Source organism: Podarcis erhardii (genome assembly GCF_964252035.2).
Source record: "Podarcis erhardii genome assembly, chromosome: 10".
In the NCBI taxonomy this organism is placed as follows: Eukaryota; Metazoa; Chordata; class Lepidosauria; order Squamata; family Lacertidae; genus Podarcis; species Podarcis erhardii.
In genome coordinates, this window is record NC_138500.1 from 34,949,997 (window position 1) to 34,975,652 (window position 25,656).

Consider the following 25,656-nt stretch of genomic DNA (forward strand, 5'->3'; position numbering starts at 1 on the left):
CTGAGCTGCCCCTGAAGTTGATGGGCATTCCCATTCAAATGGTGTGTGTGCACTGCATCATGTGATCGATTATGCAGGGCAGGGCTTACCTGTGACCCCACAGTATTTTATTCAAGTTGGCACCCCTGTCATCATTATCACCTTACTTGTCATGAGAACATTCCAATCACCCTCAATTTTACAAAAAGGCACCTCAGATAAATGATGAAATCTATTACTGTTGCTTATGGTGGTCTCCCACCATCTGGAAGCCCCCAAGGGTACACTGCTGTTGATCCCACTCCCCTAGGCCCCCTCTTCTGCTGCTCTGATAAGCCAGTGTCCTCCTACTTCTGAAGCATGTTATCCATGGCCCCCATGAAATAAATATGGGGGTGAACTACACACGAGGCCCACTACCAAGGGCCCCCACAACCTGGAGTCCTGAATCTCTGTGTGAGGTTCATAACATGCAGATTGGGTGCTTTCAGATAGGTATTTCTTTGGTGGGATTAGTGCATGCATGTTTTCCAGGGTCCAGGCAACATCATCAGAATAAGAATACCCACCAGTACTTAATCCAGATTTACCCTTTCCTTGGAAAAGTGGATAAGTAAAAGCAAGCAAAAAATAAAATAAAAAACCCAACCAAACAAAAAACCTGTTGTCTGCTTATGGCACCTCAATGACCTCTTTACAATCTAAGCACCCACTGCCACTTCTTTTTGAGGTGTTAAGTTTTGATGAGGGACATGACTTTAGAAGTGTTGGCACTTTCAAAGGAGTGTCTCCCCTTGTGACAAGTGATATGGTAGAGTCATGTGAGAGGACAGGAGCACCCCAGCAAATGAACATTTTAACTGGTTCTAGAAAGGGAGAACAAAATGTAGTAGGGTCCCACTTCTAGCAAAAGCCATGATGTCATCCTTTAAACTGCTGTTGTTGTTCAGATAGGGATTTTTAAAACCCTCAAAATATTCACAAGGTTCAGCTGAAAAGAAGCAACAAGGTGATTTGTCTGTTACATACACCAGTTTTAATTTATTTTATATAACATTCCATTTCCATTTTTAATTATAAAATTATGTAATATATTATATTCAATCACATATATTCTAGACATTCCTATTTTCCAGAGTGAATCATTTAGCTGCCATAGGATAGTATTTGACCTTAGTTTGTACAACTGTACAATATGCCTCAATACGCCACTTACCTCTTCTAGTCTCCACCTGTTTATCAGCCTCAAGTAGGCACCAGGGTGACCTGTAAATCTTCAACATAAGAGAAACCATCATCACTTTTGTGTTCGATTTCTGATCACAACAGGAAAAGACCAAACACAATCATTCCAGCTATATTTTTCTAGGGGAAATGACATTAAATATGCATTTAAATAGCATTTCTAAATATTCATTTAAATAAAATTATGTCTGAATATATGAAAGTCATTATTGATAGTCAGCATAGAGAGGTTATCACTCTGAGCAAATGTTTACCCACAGTTCCTTTCTGGAACTTCAGCATTAAAATGCTTTGTACCTAGCTGGAAAACCAGGATGTGCAGTTCATCATGAACAACTCCTGTACAAGTGGTAAGTGTGGATATCAGCTATTCTACAAAGATCATTCATTACAAACTAGGTTGCCTAGAAAACTTTCCTGATAGATTGTAGCTGTACTGGAATGCTGATATTCTTGTTTGCCCTGAGCTTTTATATAATAATGGTTTCACAGCTTGAATGAAAAATAAATTTAAAATGCAACTTCTAGAGCAAGTTTCAGCCCTGCTGCATAAATGCTTTGCAACAGGTGCAAATTTTCCATCCAACTTCCCTCAAGTAAATGATAAATCTTAGTTTTCAGGTGTTTGTAATGTACATTTCACATTAACACTCATTATCAGGTTCCATTAACAGGTGTCATTGATGTAATAGACAGCTGAGAGTAAAAATGGAAAGTCTAAAGGCACTTAACATCTTGTACCCAGCAGCACAGGGCATACAGAAAAGTACATTAGGCAAACCGTATGTAAACTATGAGAATTCTCTTTCTTATCCTCTCCCCCTCCTCTCTCAACTCAATCATGCCAGTCTGCAACTCATTTTGTGCTTTACTGAGTGGGGCAAGGGGTTGTTTTTATTTTGTTATATTTTATTGATTGTGGTGTTTCTGTTGTTATATTTTATACTGTAATCCATCCTGGGATCATAAATTGGTATGATAGGCAGGATAAAATTAGGTTCAATGTGTTTACTCCGAGTATGAAGATAACCCTTTAAATTTTAACCACTTTTTTAATTAACCTGGACAGCAGCAGAATTTGATAAGATTTCTGTAAAATATTATAGGTATTATTTATGGTATATTTAACACAGGAGTCACCAATGTGGTGCCCTGCAGATACTGTGGGACCCTCATTGCCAACAGTCCCAGCCAACTTGGCTAATGGTATGAAATGATGTGAGCTTTAAGTCCAACAATATCTGGAAGGTACCATGTTAACAACCTCTGCTTTAGCACTTAAAATTAACAGCAATATCATCTTTCCACTCCATCTCCCTTATAGTTTTCTACAGCTTCCCAGGCAGGCACAATGCACATTATTAACCTTACCTTCCAAGAAAGAACGCTATATAAAAAGTAGAGCTGTTCAGATTGACAAACTGAAAAAGGAACATTTTCAAAGTGAAGCTGTTCTCCCACTCAGATTCAGTCCGAGGTTGCTCTGTGAAAAAGGGAGAGCAGATTTTAAAAACATGTAGTCAGATTTAATTGTCTGATAAGAGTTATTTATTTATTAAAAACTCTGCAGAGCTTGCACTGTATTTGCAAACAAAATGGCTGATCTTGCAGCCCAATCCTCGTTCAGACGCAGTATGTCTGACTCCAGTTGCCTGAGAGCAGTAGCAAGAGAGGGCTATTGTCCTGCTTGAGAGCTTCTTAGAGATGCAACTGGTTGACCACTTGAGAAACAGAATAGAACTGCACAAAAAGGGTCTTTGGTCTTTCTGATTCAGCAGAACTCTTCTTTAGCTCTGATAAATGGTTACTCAGACATGTCTCACTGACTTTAATGGGCTTCAAAGTGTGAGGCATAGGACCCCACATTTAATTTAAGAACCAGACAACGCAAATTTTATCAGTATGCAAGCAAAAGCAAGGGATGCTTAAAATTCTACTCTGGGATCCTCTATCTGGTTTTGTAAAAATTTGTGACAGCTGAAAATGACTGAATCGTAAATTTGCCAGAGGATACGCATTTTGTACTGTTTCGAATTGCCAAACAGAAAGACTGCCTGGCATTTCTATGTTTATAGAAGTCTTGTACACTGGGTTCACTTCTGCTGTATACTGTAATTAAATTGACAGAATGTGCTCTAAGACACTGGATTATAAATTCCAAACTGACAGTCGGTTTGGAGAGGACTTTTCTTCTTAATGTTCGTTAGGGTGACTGGGAGACCAACACTCCAATTAGGACATAAGCATGCGAACCAGCAATTCAAACACCCACTCAGGCATAGAATATGCATGCCACAGAGGCCCTGGGGTGAAGGGGGGGGGGAATCAAGCTTGAAAAATAATGAAACATCATATTTGCCTTATAGAATACTGGAGGGGAAAATTCCAAACCACAGTGGAGCCATTTTGCTACAGCTAAAGACTTGAGTGGTTTTCTGTCCCAGGATCATGGCTGGGTAGGTAGGTGAAGGAGCGTGTTGTGCAATATTGCTTTCCCCTTCCACCCCCTTGGTATTCAGTATACATACTGGCTGTATGAACAGGATTAGTTTGTGAAATAAAAAATTAATACATGAGATCCTATGAGATATGCCAGGGACTGAATCTGGAACCCAGGGCTGGTTCGAGACTTTTTGGCTTCCCAGGGGCTAACTATAAGATAAAATCCGACTTCCGGAGGCGGCGCGAAGGGTAATGGCTGCCCTTTCCTAACCGGGAAGGGAGCTCCGCTCGAGAAAGGGTCGTCCGCTACGGCGAAAGCGGAGACCCACAACGGAAACCCGCAGGCGGCAGAAGCCTGCGGTCCTGGGACCCGGCGGGCGCCAGTAGCGGCCCCCAAAACGTTGAAGGAACCCCGTAAGGGGCTCCGGATCGTGGAGGAGGCTGCGGCGCTGAGGGTCGTTCCGCAATCGGCGGAGTGAAGCCGCGTAGCTGTTGCCAGTGAGCGCTGACCTTTCTTCCTGAAATTTTTGCTTTGAAAACAACAACCCGTGAGTAAATAATTGACTGTATGCAATTTGGAACTTTAAAACATTAAATTTGGCTGAAAGCGGAGTGACGAAAAACAGGAAGTCCGTCTTCCGCTCCCGTTGAACTTGAACGCAAAGAGCTGGAGGAGTGGAGGCAAAGAGAGACCTTTTAAACTATTTGATCTGAGCACCCAGTGAACTTTATTTCAAGTGGAATAACAATTTTATGTACTGGACTTTATGAATTTTAGCTGCATGGGGATATCTTTCTTCTCTTGGAGTTACATTTTAACTAAAAACCCCAGGTGCTGGAGCTGCCTGAGAAATTGAGCTGTCAGTTTGCAGTTTGCAGTTTGGATACTTTGAATCTGAACTTTGAAATAATCTGAGAGAGTCTGAACTTGCTACTTTGAGGCATTTGGATTACCAGTTTGCACCACCAGAAACACTGTTGCTGTATTAAACCCTAACTCTGCTGAAAAATTTTTTATTGAAGGTTCTTGGACTTTAGAAATTTGACTTTATTTTAACTGAAATTGATCTCTTCCTTGAAACATTTTAAACTCCCCCTAGAGGATTTGGGACTTATAGCAGTGACTCGTATTTTACTTTCCTTTTCCCGGCCCTCTGTTGACTGTTACCATCTGGGCCGCTGCTTTCTCATGGGAACAACTCAGCTTGACCTTGACTTTTAGATAACTTGGAATGAGTGGTGCAAGAAGGAGAGGAAGAACTAAACAAACAACTTTGACAACTTTAACCGCAGCCTCACAGGCACGTAGATCATCTGTGCCTACTTTGCCTTCTGAGGAGGAAGCTGCCTCTCTGCCACGGGCAGGGGAGGGAGAAACTGAGGAATTACAATTGGAAGATATGGCCTCAGGGGCAAGCACTGCTATTTTAGAGAAAATTTTTGAAAAATTAGAATCTTTGGACAAGAAAGTAGAATCTTTGGACAAGAAGGCCGATGAGCAAACATATAAAATTGACCAGAACACAGAATGTTTAAATAAATTATCTGGACAAGTTGCACAGAATACTCAAGCAATTGGAGAATTGAAGGAGGCTGCAGGGGAAAATCGGAAATTGGCTGAAGATACCAGCCAAAAACTTGAAAATTTAGAACAAGAGGTAAGACCACTCTGCAAACAAGTAGGTGAACACCAGACCTATCTATCTATGATTGAACTGCGGAACCGGGAGAGCAATTTAAGGATAAGAGCAATACCAGAAGTGGAAGAAGGCAACCTAGCTGAGTTTTTGACCAAAGAATTCTCCAAATTTTGGAGCTTAGAGGAAAAGGATTTTAAAATTGTTTCAGCTTTTAGGCTCGGAAGACTTATAAAGAAAGAGAAGCCCAGAGACTGTTTGATAACATTGAGGTCAAAGGAGGAAAGGGACAAGATTCTGGGCCTACACTACGGAAAGTCACTGGACATTCTGGACAAAAGAACTGAGATCTACAAGGATATTCCTAAACAACTGTTAGATCTTAGATCTAACTACTTGGAGTTGACAAGATTACTAAGGAAGAATTCAATCATCTTTAGGTGGGAATTTCCTCAAGGACTATCTTTTACCTTTAGAGGGAAGAAGATCAAAATCAGAACATCGGAAGATAGAGATAAATTTCTGAACATATACGGAGAGGACCTTCACAAAGGAATTGATCAACTTCCAGGGCCTGAAACACCAGAGGTACCTGCACCCTTGGACCCTGAAGATCCTTCAAATAAGGTACCACCCCTTGAAAAATAACCAGATTTATTCAGGATGTCTCTGCAACTTTTGAGTTGGAACATTAATGGCTGTAACATCCCAGAAAAAAGGACAACAACGGCAGCAAGGATTCTTATCGCAAAAAACTGGAAAACTCAAGATCTACCCACACTGGAAGAGTGGCAGATGCAGCTGATGGACTATATGCAACTGGCCGAGATGACCGGCAGAATCCGTGATCTGGGAGAAGAGAAGATGGAGGAAGACTGGGAGAAATTTAAGATGTATCTACAAAAACATTGTAATTTGGTTGAATGTTAAGAAGGATGCTAGATTATAAAAAATTGGCCACCACTAAACTAGATTTAAATTTGATGATAAGTGAGACTAAAGAAAATATAAAAATTTTTTGGAATAAGTGCTAGATTATATTTGAATGAGTTGACATGATATTGTAAACAAGTTGATAATTTGTTTGGAAAAAATTTTTAACGATGTAAATGGGAGCGGGAGACGTGAGGGAGTCCAAAGAAGTGTTGAAATTGTTGTAAAAGAAGTAAGATTGTTTATTATGTGTGCATTTATATTTAAAAACCTTAATAAATATTTATAAAAAAAAAAATAACTATAAGATAAAATCCAACATCCCATCCCTACCATGGGCAGAAGTCTACTGGACTAGCACAGCTCTGTACTCCAACAATTCAACATCTATCAACTGGGGTAGTTGCCTCAATGTGTCTAACGGTAGGGCCAACAGTGCTGGAACCTTCTACATGCTCTGACATTAAACTACGATCCCTCCTCTTAAACAGCAGGAGATGTTATCTTTCATACGAAAAAAAGCAATGAAGAGCTAATTAGTACAAGCCAAGGGGTGCATTTGTGTACTAACTGCACACACAAAAGCTGGTACATACCCTTTTGAGGCACAGAGTTGTAACCTGAGCTTAAATCTTCAGTTGTGTAATTAAAAAAAGTATTAAATGAGTATTACAGAAAAATATGCATAGTATCTATTGGAGGTAGAAAGTGCACACATAGGTGAACTTGCACATTCCAATATAAACCTTCATTCATGAAGAATGGATTTAAATGTCATTCAATATGTTGCTTCATTTTTATTATTACTTACCTAAATTTGTAAGAAAAAGAGCAACCTTTTCATACAACTGCAATGAAACAAGAAACAACATCTAAATAGATTGTAATGTAATAACATAAATTGCATTTTTGAAAATAACATCATGTTATTTGCCCTCCTCAATCCTTTCTCATTGGTACAATGACTATTATATGAGAAGTACTTTTTATTTAAAAATGAACTTGGGTTCTGGCTAGAACTATTTCAAACATCCTGCTAGACAAATGTCTCTTGGCGCTTACACTTTGTATGTGTCTCTGAACCAGGAGAACACACCCAGAGCTGCCTTGGAAGAGCGTTTTGCCTTAGAAAGCAGTGTATAAATTAATTAAATAATAAACAAATAATTTAAAAGCTAAAATCGTATCAATCAGTTGTTGGGTGGGAAAGCATTATTTGCTAAGGATGTCAGCTTTTGATAAGGTTTCAGGTTTTCAAAAGAGTTCCTTGAGCCATGGGCCATCTAGCCTTGGAAAGCCTTGGAAAGAGTTCCTTGGAAAGCAGACTTCCTTCCACACTGCTAAGGTCCCTTGCTAGATTGAGGGATATGTTCTGTATTGGTTATTCCTCCTAGAGCTTTCAAATGCTAGCTGAGATTTTAAAATCTCTGCACCTCTTTCTCCACCACTGAATTTTGTCACACCACCACCACAATATTTGGGGTTCACTTATTTTCAAATGTATGGAAATGTCCAATGGGGCTTACTCTCCAAGAAGCATGTGGAGGGCTGCAGCCTAATAAGCAATTAGCAATAATAAAGGCAGTGACAATTTCAATGGAAGCTCTGCAGTTGTCTTAGGAGATATTGCTTGAATGTCCTTTAATCAAGACATCTAATTTTGTCAAGACAAAGGCACACAAGAATAAATTAACACCAACTGCAATCTCTTGCACATTAACCTCTTAATTGCTCTTAAACTTGTAGTTGCTGCATTATTTATTTAGAATTTTACTGAAAGTCCTTTCAAATAACATGCTTAGGCTAGAGCTGAATTTGACCATTAAAACAAATTTGAAATGCGTTATTCTTTTTTAAAAAAGGACAAAACTGTTTTAAAAGTACTTCAATATTATTATCTCTACTTACAACATTCAGTAGCATGATGATGCAAAAGTTGATGCATACAGCAGTCCCGGTAGTTGCAACCTGAGAGTTATTCCTGATTAAAGCCCATTTAAAGGCAGCAAAAGTGCTGACAGTCACGACACGGTAAATAACAATGCCAAAAACAGCAGCAATCACCACACAGATCTAAAGGGGCAGGGGAAGAACAGATAGAACAGGCTGAAAATCAATCCGCTAATAAATTTCCTCCTGCAATTGTTAAGAAGTGAAGTCTAAATCCAAACATTCCAAGGATGACCCAGAAATGTATTCTGATTTTCTCAAGAAGTTTGAGACACTGGTGGTGTATGACGCGTGTGGGCTATGGGACAATTCTGAAAGCTACTTGTTCTTCTTGCATGTTGGATTGCTTCCACATCTTAATAAAATGTCATCTTCTTGTCCTGTGTCCAAAATACCAAGTCTGCAAAAAGCCAATTAAATCTAGCCATATAATTTCTTCTCCGTACAAGTCCCAAATTATTACAATTAAACACCAGCACCACCATTATCTTAATCACATAGAAGGCTTTCTAGACTGTGGTGTCCCTGACATGGATGACCCTCCACAAGGAGGCTTAGCTGCTATCTTCTTCGAGATGCCAAGGATAAACTTCCCAATTCGCCTAACATTTTTTTTAGCTTTGCTGTCTGCTCAGTTAGCCACTGTTTCAAATGTATTACAGTTGGGTGTTTCCCCCCTTTAATGAACTATATGTTTGTTTGCTGTTGTTTTTAAAAAGAAGTGTCTGTAAGGTACTTCCTATTTATTTTATAATGATATTTTTTGAACTAAATAAATGTGTCCACTTTTCCACTCTATTTTCAAAATACAGGGTAGAGCCTATGCCTTGGAAGGAACTTGAAACAATGCAAAATATGCCATAAACAAAATTGCAACATTCAAACTGCAATCCTGTACAAACTTACCTGGAAGAAAGCACCCACTGAACTCAATGGGGCTGTCTTCTGAGTAGACATCTATACAGTGGTACCTCGGGTTAAGTATTTAATTCGTTCCAGAGGTCCGTACTTAACCTGAAACTGTTCTTAACCTGAAGCACCACTTTAGCTAATGGGGCCTCCAGCTGCTTCCGTGCTGCTGGAGCACAATTTCTGTTCTCATCCTGAAGCAAAGTTCTTAACCTGAGGTACTATTTCTGGGTTCGCGGAGTCTGTAACCTGAAGCGTAGGTAACCTGAAGCATATGTAACCCGAGGTAACACTGTAAAGGATTGCAGCAACAAATTTGCATTTCTCTAGATGGGAACTTCATTTTTTTCCTCCTCTCAACAGCAAAGTTACTTAGGCTTTGTGAAGCCCTTTCAGAATGTTGACAGTTTCACACTTTTTATCTGAAGGGTTCAACTAGGCTTTGTTTCAGCAAAGCAATTAAACTAACAGTTGCTTAATTGCTTTTCTGATTAAGGCCAATTTAGAAACATGCTCAGCTGTTCTGCTGAAGTGAGGCCTTATGCCGAGCACACCCAAACCTCTTATGATGACACCATGATGTCCGCTTCTTCTCAGAGGAGTCAATTAACACTAATGCTCAATGATACAAAAAGAACTCAGGTCTCAAATGAGATCTTCGAAGAACTAAGTGAATACCACTGATACAGAAATGGTCTCTAGTCCATTGAGTAGGCTCAAGTGTATAATGTTTGCAAAGTGCTTTGAGACCTTCAGATGATGAAGTACTTACTTAAATGGAAAGCATTATTACTGTCAATATGGGAGATGAAGCAACAAAAGCAAGGACAGAGCGGTTTGCTGAGCTTCATTTCCTAGTAGACAGAACAAAGCAAGCCAGCCCCTCTGGCCTTTGCCCCTTAGAGAAGCACTTCAGCTTGTAAACTTTAGAAAACCCATTAATGACTGTGGTTACAATTACTATTACATGGCAGCTTGAAACACCCATCTACTTCCTTTCAAGAAAACACTCTGTTTTGGGCTCTTTTAATGCTGAAATGCCATTACAAAATGTAGTTCAGTTATTTAAGAATAAGTAAAAAAAACAACACTTCAGAAAATTGTGATCAAGTATTAAAATTGAAATAGTGAATTGTTTATCAATAATCCTCAAAACAATCCTCTTCAGTAACACAACTAAAATTAAGGTTGGCTTACTCACAGTCCTGAAAAAGAAAAATTAAATTTATGTTACACACAAATCCTTAATACAGCCATTCCAGACATGACGGTTTTCCTATGCATGAATATGTTCAAGGGCAGGGAAATGGGCTTGTCTGCGTCATGAGAATTGCCCAGGCAACTGTCTTAAAATCTGGGAATGCAAGTGGGCTGCCTCTTCAACAAATTAGGCACATTTTCTTTCAAGATCAAATCAATATTATTTTGATCTGTTGTTGCAGGGCCCCTAAAAGGCCGGTGCCTCTTCTGCCTATTTGGTAATCCAGCCCTGAATGCATCATGCTCTAAAATAACCTGATGTGCCCTGTACATAATGTGTCCTGCACGTAAGGTAGGCAGGAATATATGGTGGAGTAATTTGAATGTGAAATCTCCTGTCTTTATACTAAAGTGGCATAGTCTCATGAGAACAGTACTGTATCAGTTGCTTTTTCTGAATATGTTAGTAACACCTAAGTTTTCCAGTCAGCAGAACCTTCTGGCAGGTAAGTTTCAGGAACAGAATGCTAAAATACCTTTATACAATGGTTGCTTATAAAACAACTGTGCCAGACCGTGACACAAACCATTTTAAACAGCAGGAACAGCTTAATAATATTATGAAACTAATCTATGAACTCCCCCCTTTTTGCTAACAGAGATGAGAAAGTCTAGTTTTCAGACAATTCAAAAGGAATTATATTTTTCAAACCATAAAAAATATTCCAGATGCAGAAACAATAATTCTGCTGCATTTATCTGCAAATGCTTGATAAGGCTCCGGTTTTCCAGATATGGGATTCATTCGTTCTTTCTTGGAGTACTTGGCTTCAAACTGGGGCCGTATTTCTTCCTAAAGAACATATGAAAAAAAATTAAACATAGAATTAGACAAAGTCCTGTACAGGAAGCCCAAGGTTATCAGAATTTTGTCAATATTACATGATTTAATTTAACATGAAAAGCAGTTGAGATATATCTGCTGAGAAAGTGCTTTCTGCTGCTGCCAGAAACTAAGGGTTTTCTATAGCACTGGAATTCCTTCCTGAGGATAAAAAATATTGCTTAGCAAGGGAGTCAGAACTGTAGGATCACCTTTAGGATCACCGTCTCTTCCCACGTTCTGCCTCCAGGTGGAATTACACAAGCTAGAAAGATACAAGCAACATACTGAACAGACTAACTTTGGTCTGTGTGATCCTGAATAAATTCTGTATTGGGCTGCTGCCAATGAGAAAAACAGGAATGTCACAATTCACAGCTGAAAATTAAGCTCTGTGGTAAATTAACTTATTTATTCCTATGAACAAAGCTATTAAAAGATGTGTGAAGAAGATTCTCAAGATCACACCAGCAAATTATGTAATATGCTCTGCTGAGTAAGATGAGAGGATTGATAGCAGATGCTAGCAATTAATAGAAGCTTCAATAAACTTAATTCCATTATATACCTCAGCAGAAAATGAAACAGCTGTTCTGTTTCTGGCAAGGAGTGTTGTATTTACTGAGTAAAGTATCCCTGACCCAGATTAGGTCTTTGTGCCCTCCACAAATCAGCCTACTGACATATTGTAGGCTCACAACAAGTCTCCTATAAGCCACCATTTCATAGGTGGCAAGAAAATAGCCCCTATCTACTAGACTTGCCAGTTTTTCATGTAAAATTTTTTTGCATGGAGAAGCACTCAGCCATGCAAATCCCCCACATTTATTTGAATATTGGAACAGCCTTACAGTGATTTAGCAAGCTGTAAATAGTACCAGGACCACATTTCTCCCTCTCCCCTTTGCACATAAACTGCTTCAGTCCTGGTCTGTTTAAGCTAGACTTCCTGGTTACATCCGAAGCAGGGAACTCTGGTTTAATGTAAGTTTACTAACCAGTATTGACTGGTAAACTGGCATTGAAGCAGAGTTCACAATTTTGGGTATTACAGGGAATTCTGGTTTAAATACAACAGGGTGGAAGGGCCAAAGACAGTATGCAAATGAGGTGAGGGAAGGACAACTGCAGAATCCCGATGTCCTTTCCTGGCTTGCTAAACCATGGTTTGGCAAGCTGATATCCTTATACCCAGCATACAGGCTTGCCACCTCAGGGAGAAATAGGTCTAAGACTTCACAAAGTTGCCTCGCTTTGCCTGTACAGCTGCCAATCAATTTTATTTTAGGAATTGCTGCTTGGCTGATTTCATCCACCTGCTGTGTCAGTGACTCAGCTAATGTAAAATGCCATGGCCAAGAAAGGCTCCGGAAAGGATGGAAGGGAATCAAACTCCATGCTGGGATAACTCACTTTCTTTCTCTAAAGCCGAATCTGTATTTTGAAGCCAACTTAACTAAATATTCTTCCTTCTCTCACTGGTAAAGCAGTAGCATAGACATACAAACCTCCTCTTCTTCCCAGTCTATCAAGTCCCAGTCGTAGGCAATTACTGCTCGTCTTCTTTTCCAAAACTCCAGGAAAACAGTTGCTATAGTAGAGAAACAGAAAGAAATATTAACAAAAAAACCACATTAATTTATTTATCATCTCATTGTAGTCGAATAAGGGTACATTTTATTTTATCATGCAAACAGACATATTTTCTTTTGAGGAGCAAAACATACTACTTTTGTAAAACCACTTGCCCTATGTGAATAATGCTTAAGCAGTCAATTTACTTCTCAGTGTTAAAAATAAGTAAAAATAAACATTTTTTAACTGCGACAGGCAACCAAATGAGAAATTCTGTGATGCCTGTGTACTCCCCGTTTCCAGTTTGCAAGTACACCTCTTGATTCTAAAGATTAACACACTACTACATTAAGAGATTTTCAATAAAACATCATTAAAAAACTATTACCTGAATTCTGTATCTGGAATATCAGGATTCCAGCTGAGCCAGAGATGTTTTGGGGGGCCCCACACAGCAGCCCACTCACACTGAAGACATGGAGAAACCCACACCAGTACAAAAGCAGAGATGCCTTGCCCATCCTGATCCCTGCCTTGAACCCTAATTCTCTCCCACCACTCCCAATCCACAGAAACAGACGAGAAGCCCAAACTTGCTAGAGGAGTGCCCATTTGGCAGCCAGGCAGTGCTATTAGCAGGGAACTATTGGGGTGGGGGGTAGTCTAATCTACCCAGGATGGGGAAGAAAACACAGCTGCAAGCCATCACCCAGCTTCTGATAACGATCCTGCAGAGGACCAGATGGAGCAGGGTTAGGTAACATGTCATCTAGGCATTACTGGACTGCAACTCCCATCAACTCTGACCATCACTTATGTTGATTGGGACCAATGGGAGTTGTAGTCCCAGGAAGGCCACAGGCTCCCTAGTCCTGCAGTTGAGGAAGTGACTACTGTATGTAAGTCCTTCAGCCTTCTCTGAACTTTTGCTCAATAGTTCCCTTCAGAGCTCATTAACGTCCCAGCTCTAACTCTCTTTGGGAGTTATTCACGAATGACATTGGAACATAGAAGGCTGTCTTATACTGAGTCAGACTCTACATATATCTAATTCAGGGTTGTCTCTGCTGACTGGCCATGGCTCTTGAGGCTTTCAGACAAGACTGCTTTTCAGTCATAGCTGGAGATACCAGGAAGTGAACTTGGGATCATTCCCATGCAAAGCATGTGTTCCACCATTGAGATTGGCCCCCTCCCCTGCAAAGCACACCATCTAAATCCTGCAGATCTAATATTGTTCCTGAAATAAATGTTGCGTCTGGACGTTATCGCTTGAGGAAGGATTTGACTGTGTTTGGCCACAAAGGCCATAAATTCTGCAGAGCCTTTCATCTCAGCAGGGTATCAGACAGAAAGAGCTTTATTCTTTCGGAAAACATGAACATTTGCTACTTTCCAGAACATAAATCCTCTACATTAACAGGATTGTGGACTATCCTGGCAGACAACTGATTGAGTGCCAAGGGTCACACTGAAACATGTTGTTGTTAATTTAATATTGAGTTCAAGATATCAGTAGTCTCTGACAATCTATTGCATGAACATGATGAACAAACGCACTGTTTGGAAACTTTCTAAATTAGAAAGCGTGACCTACAAATGTGTGTGGGGTGGGGTAGGGAAGTGAGCCCAGAGCAGCATTAAAATCATCGAATATTTAGAATAGAATAAGATTTTTAAAAACAAAAAAAGTACTGACATAACCCACCTTTAGAGTAGAACTTACCCCACACTGCCATGAAAACAGCAAAAAACACAGTAGCCCCATTGTCAAAAAGATGTGTTACCTGTGAAAAGACAATCAGGTTCAGCAATTCATTTGAAATATTCTATTCAAAACTATCTTTTTCCATTGTGTAAAAAATAAGGGATATATCTTACTCAGGAAATTTGCTTAAACTGCAAAGGGTTAGGCCTAATATCAGGATGACAAACATTTATTAAGAGAAGTTTCCAATATGCTTATGATTTGGCTATCAGTAGCAAGCCAAGCCTTGGGTATGTTTTTACAACCAGACCACTATTTCCGCATGTCAGCCCGTTGGTAGCCTACAGTAATATATTCCTCTTTGTACGAGCCTTTCTGAAATCATGCAGTCATTAAGCTATCAAAGGGAAGTTTGCTTGAACTGTTCTCCTGAGGGAAAAAACATAAGACCCTGACATACAGGCAAGCAATTAATTACACTGAGAAGATATATGTGAATTAAAAGCTCAAGACACAAGTGTCAGCTGCACAAAAAGACCTCATCAAACCCTTATGCAGATTGGCTACATTTCGTGTTATCATACAAAGAGTTGCATGACTGCAGAGAAGAGGCATGCTTCCGTGATTTATTTTAGAACGTATAAAGCTCACAGAGGAAAAGTACAGAATTGCACACTTGAACATAAAGGGTAAGGCTGTGCACCAGATCCAAGCCAAATTCGAGCTATCTGGATGGATTTGGGCCTATCCCAGTTGAGCTGAGACAGTCACAGACCACTGAAGTGATCCAGGGGAAACTGGGGCTGTCATGGGGTGGGACATCAAGCAGGAAGGTGAAACATAATTCTGAATGAGAGTGCCATGGGGGATTTTGGGCTTACCTTTCCCCTCTCTCCTGGCTGGGGGTGAGTGTGAAAGAATAATAGCCAGTCTAACCTAGTAGCAGGATTGGGAGCACAGAGAGGCCTAATTCTGCTCTATGTGAGAATCCAGTGCTATGGCACTGGGAAACTTCCTTAAAAACCTAAGGAGAACCACTATCTATTGGAGGGTTAATGTTGTGAGCCCTTCCTTCTTATGCTCACACTGTATATATGTGTAGATAAAAACCAAATAAGAGACACCAGAGTTTGTAGTGACCTTTATTCCAAAGCAGGCTTTTGAAGCCTGTGGTTCACAGACCCTTAGGGGGTCTATGGATGAGCTTCAAGGGGTCCATGAAACAGAAAAACACAGAAAAAAATAAGTTCAAGGGGTCCATAGCTTTCATCAGATTTTCAATGGGGTCCGTGACCCAAGAAAGGTTAAGGACCATGCTTCTAAACTAGGAAACCAGACCTGAGGTATGGACTGTCACTTCCAAGTTCCTCAGTGCTCAGAGGCTGAGGTGCACAACAGCCGGTATGTTGTAGTGATTAGAGTGTTGGGCTAGCATCTGAGTGATCAGAGTTCAAATCCCCTCTCAGTCAGGAAGCTCACTGACCTTGGGCCAGTCACTGCCTCTCAACCTAACCTACTTCACAGGGTTGTCGTGGGGAATAAATGAGGGTGGGGAGAACCATGTGTGCCACCTTGAGATCCTTGAAGAAAAGGTGGGATGTAAATTAAATAATATTTTTAATGTAACAATACCATAGTTGGTCCTGCTTCTGTTAGTAATACTCTAGTTTCCTAAGCAGAGGCATCACCCTTGAAGGAGTTGCACTCATTTGCACCAAAGTTAAATTTAAAGTATTTGGAAGTTTTAAAAAGGCAAACAATGTTTTTCATGGTATTAAATAAAACACTGTTGCTGTACGAAGCCAAAAGCATTTTTAATTATTATTTTTTTAAATTTACCTTGGCATAAACACAGCTGTCGGACAACCTCATGAAGGGGCAGTATTTATCACATATAGGGCACATTATAATCTCTGTAGCTTGGCAGACTTCTTTACTGGAAAAGAGAAGAGATCATGATTAATAGCTCAGTTTATAACTAACACACTTCAGAGTGCTTTCATAATTTGGGCAGTTGAGTAATGAGCAGGAGAAAAACAGATCCAACCTAAAATAAGCCATTTTTTTACTTCAGAAAAAGCTAGTAGTAGTGGTAGTAGTTGTTGTTTAAGAGCTGCTGAGGGGGGTAAAACAAAAGATCAGAACAATACTAGTGTGTGGGAATGTTAAATAGCAACTGAATAGATTTATTTATTGAACTGAATACATCTATTTCAGCTATTTGTATAATATTTAATTACTAAAGACTCCATGCAATGCTTGCTTATATCAAATACACTAGTAGCCATGTTTTGTTTTCACTTCACCTGACTTGGCAGTGGTTCAATGTGGCTACTCCATACAAAAAGACAAAGAGTCCAACGAAGGCAGCTGGGAAGAGCATTCCTGTATACCAGCCTAACCAGGCAAAGTACAAGCCAATTTTCTCACCAAAGTACCGTCTGCCAAAAACACAAGGCAACAAAGTTATGAAGACACCTTTAATAGGACTGAACACTGGTTCTTAACATAAAAGTATATTATTCAGAGACTCAGAAGAATGACATTTTACTTATATTAAAAACAAGGGGCAATTGTTGGGCTTTGAATGGATGGATCATCAGCACTCTAAGTTACAGCCCAACCAACCTTGCATTAACTCCACACCTTGTATTTTGCACGGTACAATGTCTTTTGGTGGGGCAGCTTGGCATGTTCCAATGATCTTCCTTGAAGTTCAGGCTTTACTTGCCAAATGCAGTCAATTTGTTTTTGCATTCCTCTGTCAATCAGAAGGTCCCTTGGGTCTTCCGACTGAACTGATAAACTTGTAACCGTAATGTGGTCTTTTGTGACAAGGACAGCAGGTTGGCAGTGTAAAAACAACACTGGCAACAGCTGCAGATCTGTCTTTGTTGCATGAGAGAAACTTCTGGCCTAATTGTTTGGCTGACATACTGAATAGCAATCTGGGTTCGCTCCAGTGAAAAAGAAAACTTAAAGTCTATGGGATTTACATGGCCTACATGAATCCAAGTCTATAATTTAAAACTGTAAAGCAAAGTAGAAGCAGAACACTCAGCTAAGATTTATTTATACTGCTGTTCTCCACTCCCTAGGATAGGTGCTTTTTTATTTTTTTTGCTCTCTTGTTTCCTTCAGTACTTGAAATCCCTGCCCAGTCCTGCAGCTGCAAGAAGCAGTGCACACATTGTGACTTCTGATACCAATGGGCAGCTGCTTCCAAGACCCCAAATGATGCCAGTGTTAATTTATGCATTGCAAAAGGATGAGGAGCGGGTGTACCAAACTGCTCTCTGTGTATGAATGGGATCCACAGGGCCTCTTCACTTGTAGTTTTAAAAGAGCACAGCCAGTAATGGTTTTATTGGCATGCTTTATGTGAACATTGACGCAGCTAAACAGTATCATTCACATCATGCTACCATTAAAAAAAACTGACATCATCACTGGCAGAACAGTAATTCAGACGAGAGCTTGGACTGTACTGAGGATGATCAGATCAATAGTTCCATCTCTTTGCTCTCCCAGCCCTGTCAGATATGACTGTTGGGTATTATTACTGAGAGATGCTGAAATGCACTTTAGCCACCCAAAGCCAGAAGAACAATCAATAGAGAATGACTGACCCTCATGGGATCATTCTCACTTCCCATGAGACCTGCTTTGGCAACTCTGCCTCATTCCTACCCGTTCCATCAGATTGATGCCTAACACACACATCAGCACTAAGGGGCTGCGTAACCATGTTGTCCACATAAGCCTGTTCAGGACGTACTGTATGCTTGAAGAGGCTCTGGGGGAAAGTGCTGTCTGGTGCGTGTCCTGCATTAGTAGTTACCTGGCAGCAGACACTGCCAGTTCTCTGACCAGCCCAGGCGGCTGGATCTACCTGCCATTTACATTGCCCACATAGGGACACTCTAAAGCTTGATAGCTAGATTCAGCTCTCTGACGTTTGGAGCGCTGGGCTGGATTTATTTAATGGTGGTCCTGGGTATTTGTCAACAGTGGGCCCTGAGAGTGGGTTCTCATGCTGCCCAAGAATTCCAGAAACTGATACTAGCCCCAAGCGTAGGCATCAATTCATACTGTGAAGAGCAGGGATGGAGGACCTTTTCCCCCAAGGCTGCATTCTGTAATAGGTAACCTCGGGGGGGGGGGTGTCACATGCCAGTGGTGTGCTAGCCAGAGGCAAAAGCAAGCAGAGGAACAAATGTGATTCTCATATTTGTACATTCCAGGCATGCAGAAGCCAGAGGTTTCCAACACCACCCTCAGTACTTCTCCATCCTCTAATCAAGCAAGCAAGAGACATCTTCACAGTTCAAAGATACATTCTAGCCACGCTAATGCAACTGAGGAAGATGAGCAAGGAGTAAAGGGGTCCAGTCTGGGGAGCTGGAGTGTGCCCTGAGAGAGTCCCACGGGCAGGACAGAGGCTTGGAGGGTCCCTGAAGTTCCCCACCCCTGGTGCAAAGTATGTATGAACTAGGAATGGGGAGAACCACAGCAGCAGACCCCACTCCCAACTAGGTGCATTTAACTTAATGCCTGCATAGAGTCAATACATGTCTGCCAAGACTTTTCGCAGTTGGTCGGTTAAGCTGTTCAGGCTCCCCACTACACCCCACCAACTGCACACAGTTCGCATGTCTTCACATAGTAATCTGTCACTTCCTATTCTGTGTATGCCAAAGGGCTTTCAAAGATCAAGCACCACGGACAGAGCTCAGTTATCATACGATGCAGTATCTGTTAAAGGAAACCAGCTCAGAAACTGAGAATATTAACACTTCCTAACTACTACCTTGGCTAATCTTACAAACCCGACACATCATCCCTGGTCTGACACCAACATGCACAAAATTAGGCAGACATCAACAGATGTCGTCTGCTCTGGAAATGTCTTAATTGCCAAGTTGATAGTGCTGCTACTGATAGGCTCTAACATTTAGGAATGACTGCTCTGCTGCAGACAATAACATGTGCAATTTCAAGTGAGGAAATGCAGCCAACTGAAAGAGCTATTAGTTTTTATACCCTTTTGGGTATTTTTTTGTTTGTTTTTGGAGCTTTTCCTGCAGTAACCTGTAAACCAATTTCAGGTGGAGATCATAAAGAGATCATCCAGAACCTTTAACAAAAGTTTTTGATACATGCTTTATAGAGTAACTACACATCACAGCATCCCATGGGGACATCTATTCAGAACTGTGCAGATCATTCACACACATTGTTTCCTTGCTTCTTTCTGGCAACTTTAGTGGCCAGCTGGTGTAATTAAACCAAAATTAATGACTGTTGAATGTGCCAGATTAATGGCACTGCAGAATTAAGACTTCAGATTTATTGCTAGAGAAAGCAGCAGTTGTACAAGCTTTCCCAGTAACAATGGAACTTGAATATGATCTGGTAGCATTCACCAGCGAAGAGACTACAGGGCGGTTTATTAGCTGCTTTAATACCTTGGTATCTCTGAATAGTGCCTGTGAGATCATGGACTGGGTAATGGGTATCATACAAGAACTCTCACAAGGGGCCACAGGAACTCTGCAAACATACATCTTGATTCACAATAGGTGGTTAGTGTACATAATGCATTAAAACTTTTATTGGGGCAGCAGGGAATCTTGAATCTTGGTATTTCATGAAAATCTCAGCTTCTTCTTTCCACATAAAAAACTTAAAGCCTGCTACTCCATGGCCAAACTTGCATTGAAACTAAAGCAAATCAAAGGGAGGATTTCAAGTGTGCTGTGTTGAGTGATCTTGAGTATGTGCCATTGTCACATGTCCCTTGAACTCTGGATACCAGGAGATATGAAGATTTAACCATGCTGCTCAAGTCTGATGGATATTTACCTTGGGTAGTGGCACAGATGACCAGAAACAAATGCCACTACTAGAGCAATTTGCTTGCTTCTGAAGCAACTTAGTCACTATAAGCACTTATCTCTGTTTTTCTAGACTAATGGAGAAAAAGAATCAATATTGTGACATGAAAAAAGCTAAGTAAACAGAAAACAAAAAGATGGACTGCAGCAGCTCAGAGACTAATTAGTGTCATAGACCAATGTATATTTGCAGCTACAAATGATTTTCAAAAATTACTCCCGAGCGACCCAGAATCTTAGTCATCTACTAAGGCAGAACTCTGAAGTTAATTCTTAGCTTTTACTATAATAGAGTAATGCATTTGGAAAATGGTCAGTGTGCCCACTGTTATTAGGCCGCCAAAATCTGTATGCCCCCAGAAGACCCCTGTGAGATTTCTAGGCTAGGTATTTAAAAAAGCACCCTTGGAATAAGGTGAAAGATTTCAAAAGGAAGAAAACTTCAACAGTGATTTAGGAATCAAATCATGTTGTAGTTTGTTGTATTTTCCAGACAGGACAAGCACCAGGTTTGAAAGGAGCCCCTCTATTAGTATGCAGGGGGCAGTAGAGCCTGGACCATGTTCTGAACATCTTGGGTGGGTGGGTTTAGCTGCCACTTAAATTTTTCACAAAGCTATATTGTTGCTCTGTGACCTTATGGGAAACTAATATGATGGCTGGGAGCAGCTGCCCAATACAGCCTGGAGCACTGCACTGGCTGTTTTTTTTTTGGGGGGGGGGGAGGGTGTCCAGGGCACATGTAAGCAGTGGTCCCTGATGGGGCAGTATGATCCTGGCAAATGCCCCAATATGCCTGGTACTGGCACCAGATCTGTTTGCAGAAAAAAATGCAGTCCAAGAGCAATCTCCTATTGTTGTTATTCATTTAAAATTATTCTCTAAAATAACTTCATATAGTTACAAATATACTTTTTATCAACCCAGCATTTATTGCAAAATATTTACATTTTTCTTTTCTTTTAGGCAATCCGTTTTAAAAACAAACGCAGAGAAAGCAAATCTCCTAGCAGTTGCTATATTTTAGAAAATGTGTTACTGCTGTACTATATCATTTGCAGACTTTCAGACACCACTCTCAGTTATGGTAGCTTCAGCCACACTTTACTCTTAAGCATTGGTGGTGGTCTATTCACCTGCAATGCAGATGCAACATCGGTGATAAAGGGCTGGAAGAGAGGTTGGCCATAGTTCATCTTCAGCACTTATATGCTGGCATACTAAGTCTCTTATAGTTGGGATGTAAGCCACAACTTTTAACTAAGGATATTGGGTGGACACTTTGTGACTTCATACTGCAGTCCTTAAGTGGGCAAGATGCCATCTGGGGTGCCAATGTGGGTTTTAAAAGTGCCAGAAATCTAGTTGTTGTGACTATAGGAAAGGGTAATACTTAGCACAAGTCTATGATTGTGTCTTAGCACAAGTCTATGATTCAGCACATACTATAGTAGTTACTCAGGGTTTCGGGAAGTGGTCCCCTCTCAGCCATATTTGGAGGTGTGTCAGGGATTGATCCTAGGAGCTTTTTCACACAATTTATGTGCTCTACCAGTGAAAACCAGCTCTACTCTGCCACTTAACAAGCTGATTTAATTCATCCAAACACACCAAAATATAAAAAAGATGAAGAACTGGTTTTTAAAAGGTTTTACCGTACAAGATCCAAAGGCTGGTATTTATACCAAGCTCCCCACGAAGCCCAGCACTCATAAAGTAGATGCCTGTGGTTTTCTGCCCCATGAGTTCTTATGGATTTTTTACTTCTGTAACCACCCTAAAATAAAGGTTGTAAAGGAGAAATTAGTGAAGAAGTATTCATTAAAATAAACATACTATCCATGTAAGCAAACACACACACACACACACACACACACACACACACACACACACACTCATTTAGTATTATTTTCACACAAATAAACAGCATATTGCTATTCTTCAGATTCCAATTCCTAACCACGGGTCTACAAACTCCCAGAAACTTTTGAAGGAAGATAAGAGCACTCAAAGGAAGCAAATCTAATGTTTGCAGTTTCTTTTCTAATGGAAGTTTTAATTTTTCTGGGCTTCCAGATAAGATCTTAGCATTAAGGTTGCATTGTATATTTCTTAGCAAAGGCGCACAAAAATTAGCCAAAAAGAACAAACAACTTTGCTGTTAGATATGTTTGTAACCTTTTCTTACATGATTGTGCAAATCCCAAGACATGTACTTTGATCTATCAGTTACATAGGATCGGTGATCACAGAACAGCTGTTTTATACATGTTAACATTCACATGACCCTAACAACAAAGTATGGCAGGGTTTGGAAATATACGCAGGTAACCTCACAGAATGATTACTCCTGGACCAGCCCTCAAAAACTTTGTAACACTTCAGCTAATACTGGATGCTGTTGTTTACTTTCTTATAGGAACAGACAGGAAGGAACACATAATAATACCAGCACTCCTAAATTTGAATTGTTATAGTGTCACCCAGGCATGATCACTTTGGGTACTGTTGTCCTGCTGTAGGAATAAGGATACCAGAAGTTGGAGTCCACTTTGAGGAAGGTCCAGAGAGCAATGTCAGGTCAAACTCCAAGGTCAGGTTTGGTGAGGGAGGCAGTCAATGAAATAACCATAGTCCAGTCACAGGCCAAGGTCACACACACAGGAAAGTCAGGTTCACAGCAAGACAACACAGCTGACAAGGAGCTGCAGTACAGAAGCTGCTCCAGAAACTTTCCTAAGCAACTGCAGCCATTTATCTATGAGCCTGCTATGCCCCACTCTAGGCACACCTGGTGGTTGTCACAGCTATCTGAGGAGTTTGGTCTACTAATGAAGAAGCAGCTCCTCATGAGTAGCATGTTACTCTCTTTATTTTTAAAGAATATTTTTTATTAACCGACCAATCACATCAAATCAAACCAAATTACATAAATTCCAAATTACACAGCCAAATTTTAAATTTTTGTTGGGGGTACCCATATTTCAAGTTCCGAAGGGATCCAATCAACTTCTTGCTTCTTACTGCTGTTTTAATGTCCACAAATCTAACCTTATGACGTCCACAGTACTATCCAGTCCTTTCTTATTATTTTTCCACATCTCTTGTTGTTATTTTCATATATTTTTTCCTTTTTCCCCTTTCTCTTTGTGACCTCTGACAGTCTCCGCAAGCTGGTTAGAACAGTTTGTAATCCTGCGTGGTTATTATTATTTTTTTATCCAGTAGCCATATCTAGACGTTTTCCATATAACATCACTTCCATACATCAAAACAGTCTTAGCGTCATTAATCTTCACCAATCTGCCTCTTTTCTCAAAACCTCTGAGGAGATTCACTAGGAATGCAGTCTGAAAACCAAGTCCATTCTTCCTCCCGGCTATAAATCCTTTGGCAAGATGGCGACTCCGAATTAATTGTTGCGCCATTCCCAAAAGCTCTTATTGCTTCTCGATCTCCATAAAGCATACTTTTGGTTAAAGTTTATCTCCACACAGACCTTAATCATCCTGCTTGGGTCAGTTCAACCGACAGTTCTAATGAGGAGGGGTTCTTGTAAATCACATAGAAGGAAAGTAAAAAAGGTCCCCCCCCCATTCAGCCCCATTGGTGTATCTTCATCTTAAAATATTCCTCTTTCTCCAGGCCGTCGTCTTCTTTCGCAGAGGTCACTTAAATTAGCAGACTTCACTCCCCTTCTTCACTTGAAATATGTGCGTTTGCTCTTTTGTAATTAATTATTCCAAATTGCTGCAACTAGTGCGCGATCAGAGACAGCATCCAGGAGAGCCGAGGTCCACATGGGGGTATTCTGCTTAGGGCCCTCACCCCCTTCTTTCGTATTAGGGGGTGATTTATGGGCACAGCAGGCAAGGGCAGTGTTCCCCATTTCCTTGGGGCAACAAGGGAGGCTGCCTACTCCCATAACAGCCTCTTAATTACCCCGTGTGGGTCAGAGAGATGGTATTGTCGGCCATCTTCCAATGCGCCCCTAGTGGCACCGAGTAGCATGTTACTCTCAAGGAAGGCTTGGCTTTCAGATGAGCACTCCACTGGTTCTCCACTTTGCTTAGTTGATGTTCTCTTGGGCTTGGACGTGGCTCAGCTTCTAACTCTGACTTTCTATTAGGTGGGATGTCATAAGGCCTGGTGGTTCTAATTTGGCCTTGCTGCTGCCTGGCCTAACTTCTTGTTTTCTATGGTCCCCTTCAGGGTGTACCAGGCCCTCCTCTGAGGATTCTTCTAGAAGGAATTTGACATCTGTTTCGACCACTTAAGTCACACATGGCCTCTCCTGAATCTATCAACTTCACAAAATGTGGTGCTCTCCAGATGTGACTGGCCAGTGGTCAGGGTTGATGGGAGCTGGAGTCCATCTTGGGAGAACATTGTTACCTATCCCTGATACAAACTGTTGTCTGAAGTCTTTTAACAAAGCTCTTATTGGAGATTTGTCAGACTCTATTGTACAATAGAACGATGGTGTGGAAATGCCTTGAGTCTCAAAGGCAAGTATTTCTACAAAATACTTGTACCCAATCCAGCAAAAAACAGGATTAATATTACTGATGATAATTCTAGTAAAAGTCATCTAGAGACTATATTGTGTTTGCTAAGAAAAATAATATGAAATAATACCTCATGAAGAGGAAATGCAGCTTCATAGGAGCCATTAGTAAGCAATCGATTCAGACCTAAAAAACAAAAATATTCAATATATAGCATGCAGGGTTGGAATGAAAATAATGCATTAGAAATAATACAGTAACAGCTGAATGTTGGAAAACGAACAGCAAATTATTTATAACACTTTATAAAGGTGTGGTAACTGCTGCAGAGTGGTACAAGCACTTTTGAACACCCACCTTTCTCAGAGCTCCTTGTGAATTGCTCTTAATTTTGCTAGGATAGTTTTCAAGGTATCCTATATATATCCTATCCTATCAAGTGCCTGGAAAGTTCTGGTATCTGTCTAGTAATCTTATCAAAGAATAATATGAGTGCCACCCATGGCATCTCTTAAGATAAGGGTAGGGAACTGCACGCCCACAGCCTGAACCTGGCCCCTGAAGTCTTGTTGCATTATTTTATTGTTGTTAGCTGCCCTGAGCCCGGCTTCGGCTGGGGAGGGTGGGATATAAATAAAATTTATTATTATATTATTATTATTATTCAAAAGTGGCCTGCCAGCCACTTCCCACATTCCGCAGCACTATGGGTTGCATTGAACAAAACAAACAGCAACTGCCACAGTCTATCTCCAGATAAAGTCTGGCATTGTTTGGGATTTTGCAGAGT

General features: G+C 40.5%; 1 protein-coding gene across 2 annotated transcripts in view; it reads right to left on the reverse strand.

The window, feature by feature from the left end:
• Window positions 1-25,656, reverse strand: part of ANO4 (anoctamin 4) — a 154,451-nt gene that overhangs the window by 16,304 nt on the left and 112,491 nt on the right. For both annotated transcript variants that reach the window (XM_081878227.1, XM_081878228.1), the window contains 11 exons: window positions 24,997-25,052; window positions 22,014-22,135; window positions 16,768-16,902; window positions 16,301-16,397; window positions 14,480-14,540; window positions 12,687-12,769; window positions 11,008-11,148; window positions 8,145-8,309; window positions 7,048-7,084; window positions 2,596-2,707; window positions 1,196-1,253 (listed from right to left, as the gene is read on the reverse strand). In XM_081878227.1, coding sequence (XP_081734353.1) covers window positions 1,196-1,253; window positions 2,596-2,707; window positions 7,048-7,084; window positions 8,145-8,309; window positions 11,008-11,148; window positions 12,687-12,769; window positions 14,480-14,540; window positions 16,301-16,397; window positions 16,768-16,902; window positions 22,014-22,135; window positions 24,997-25,052 — 1,067 coding nt within the window. The remainder of the gene's footprint in view (window positions 1-1,195; window positions 1,254-2,595; window positions 2,708-7,047; window positions 7,085-8,144; window positions 8,310-11,007; window positions 11,149-12,686; window positions 12,770-14,479; window positions 14,541-16,300; window positions 16,398-16,767; window positions 16,903-22,013; window positions 22,136-24,996; window positions 25,053-25,656) is intronic.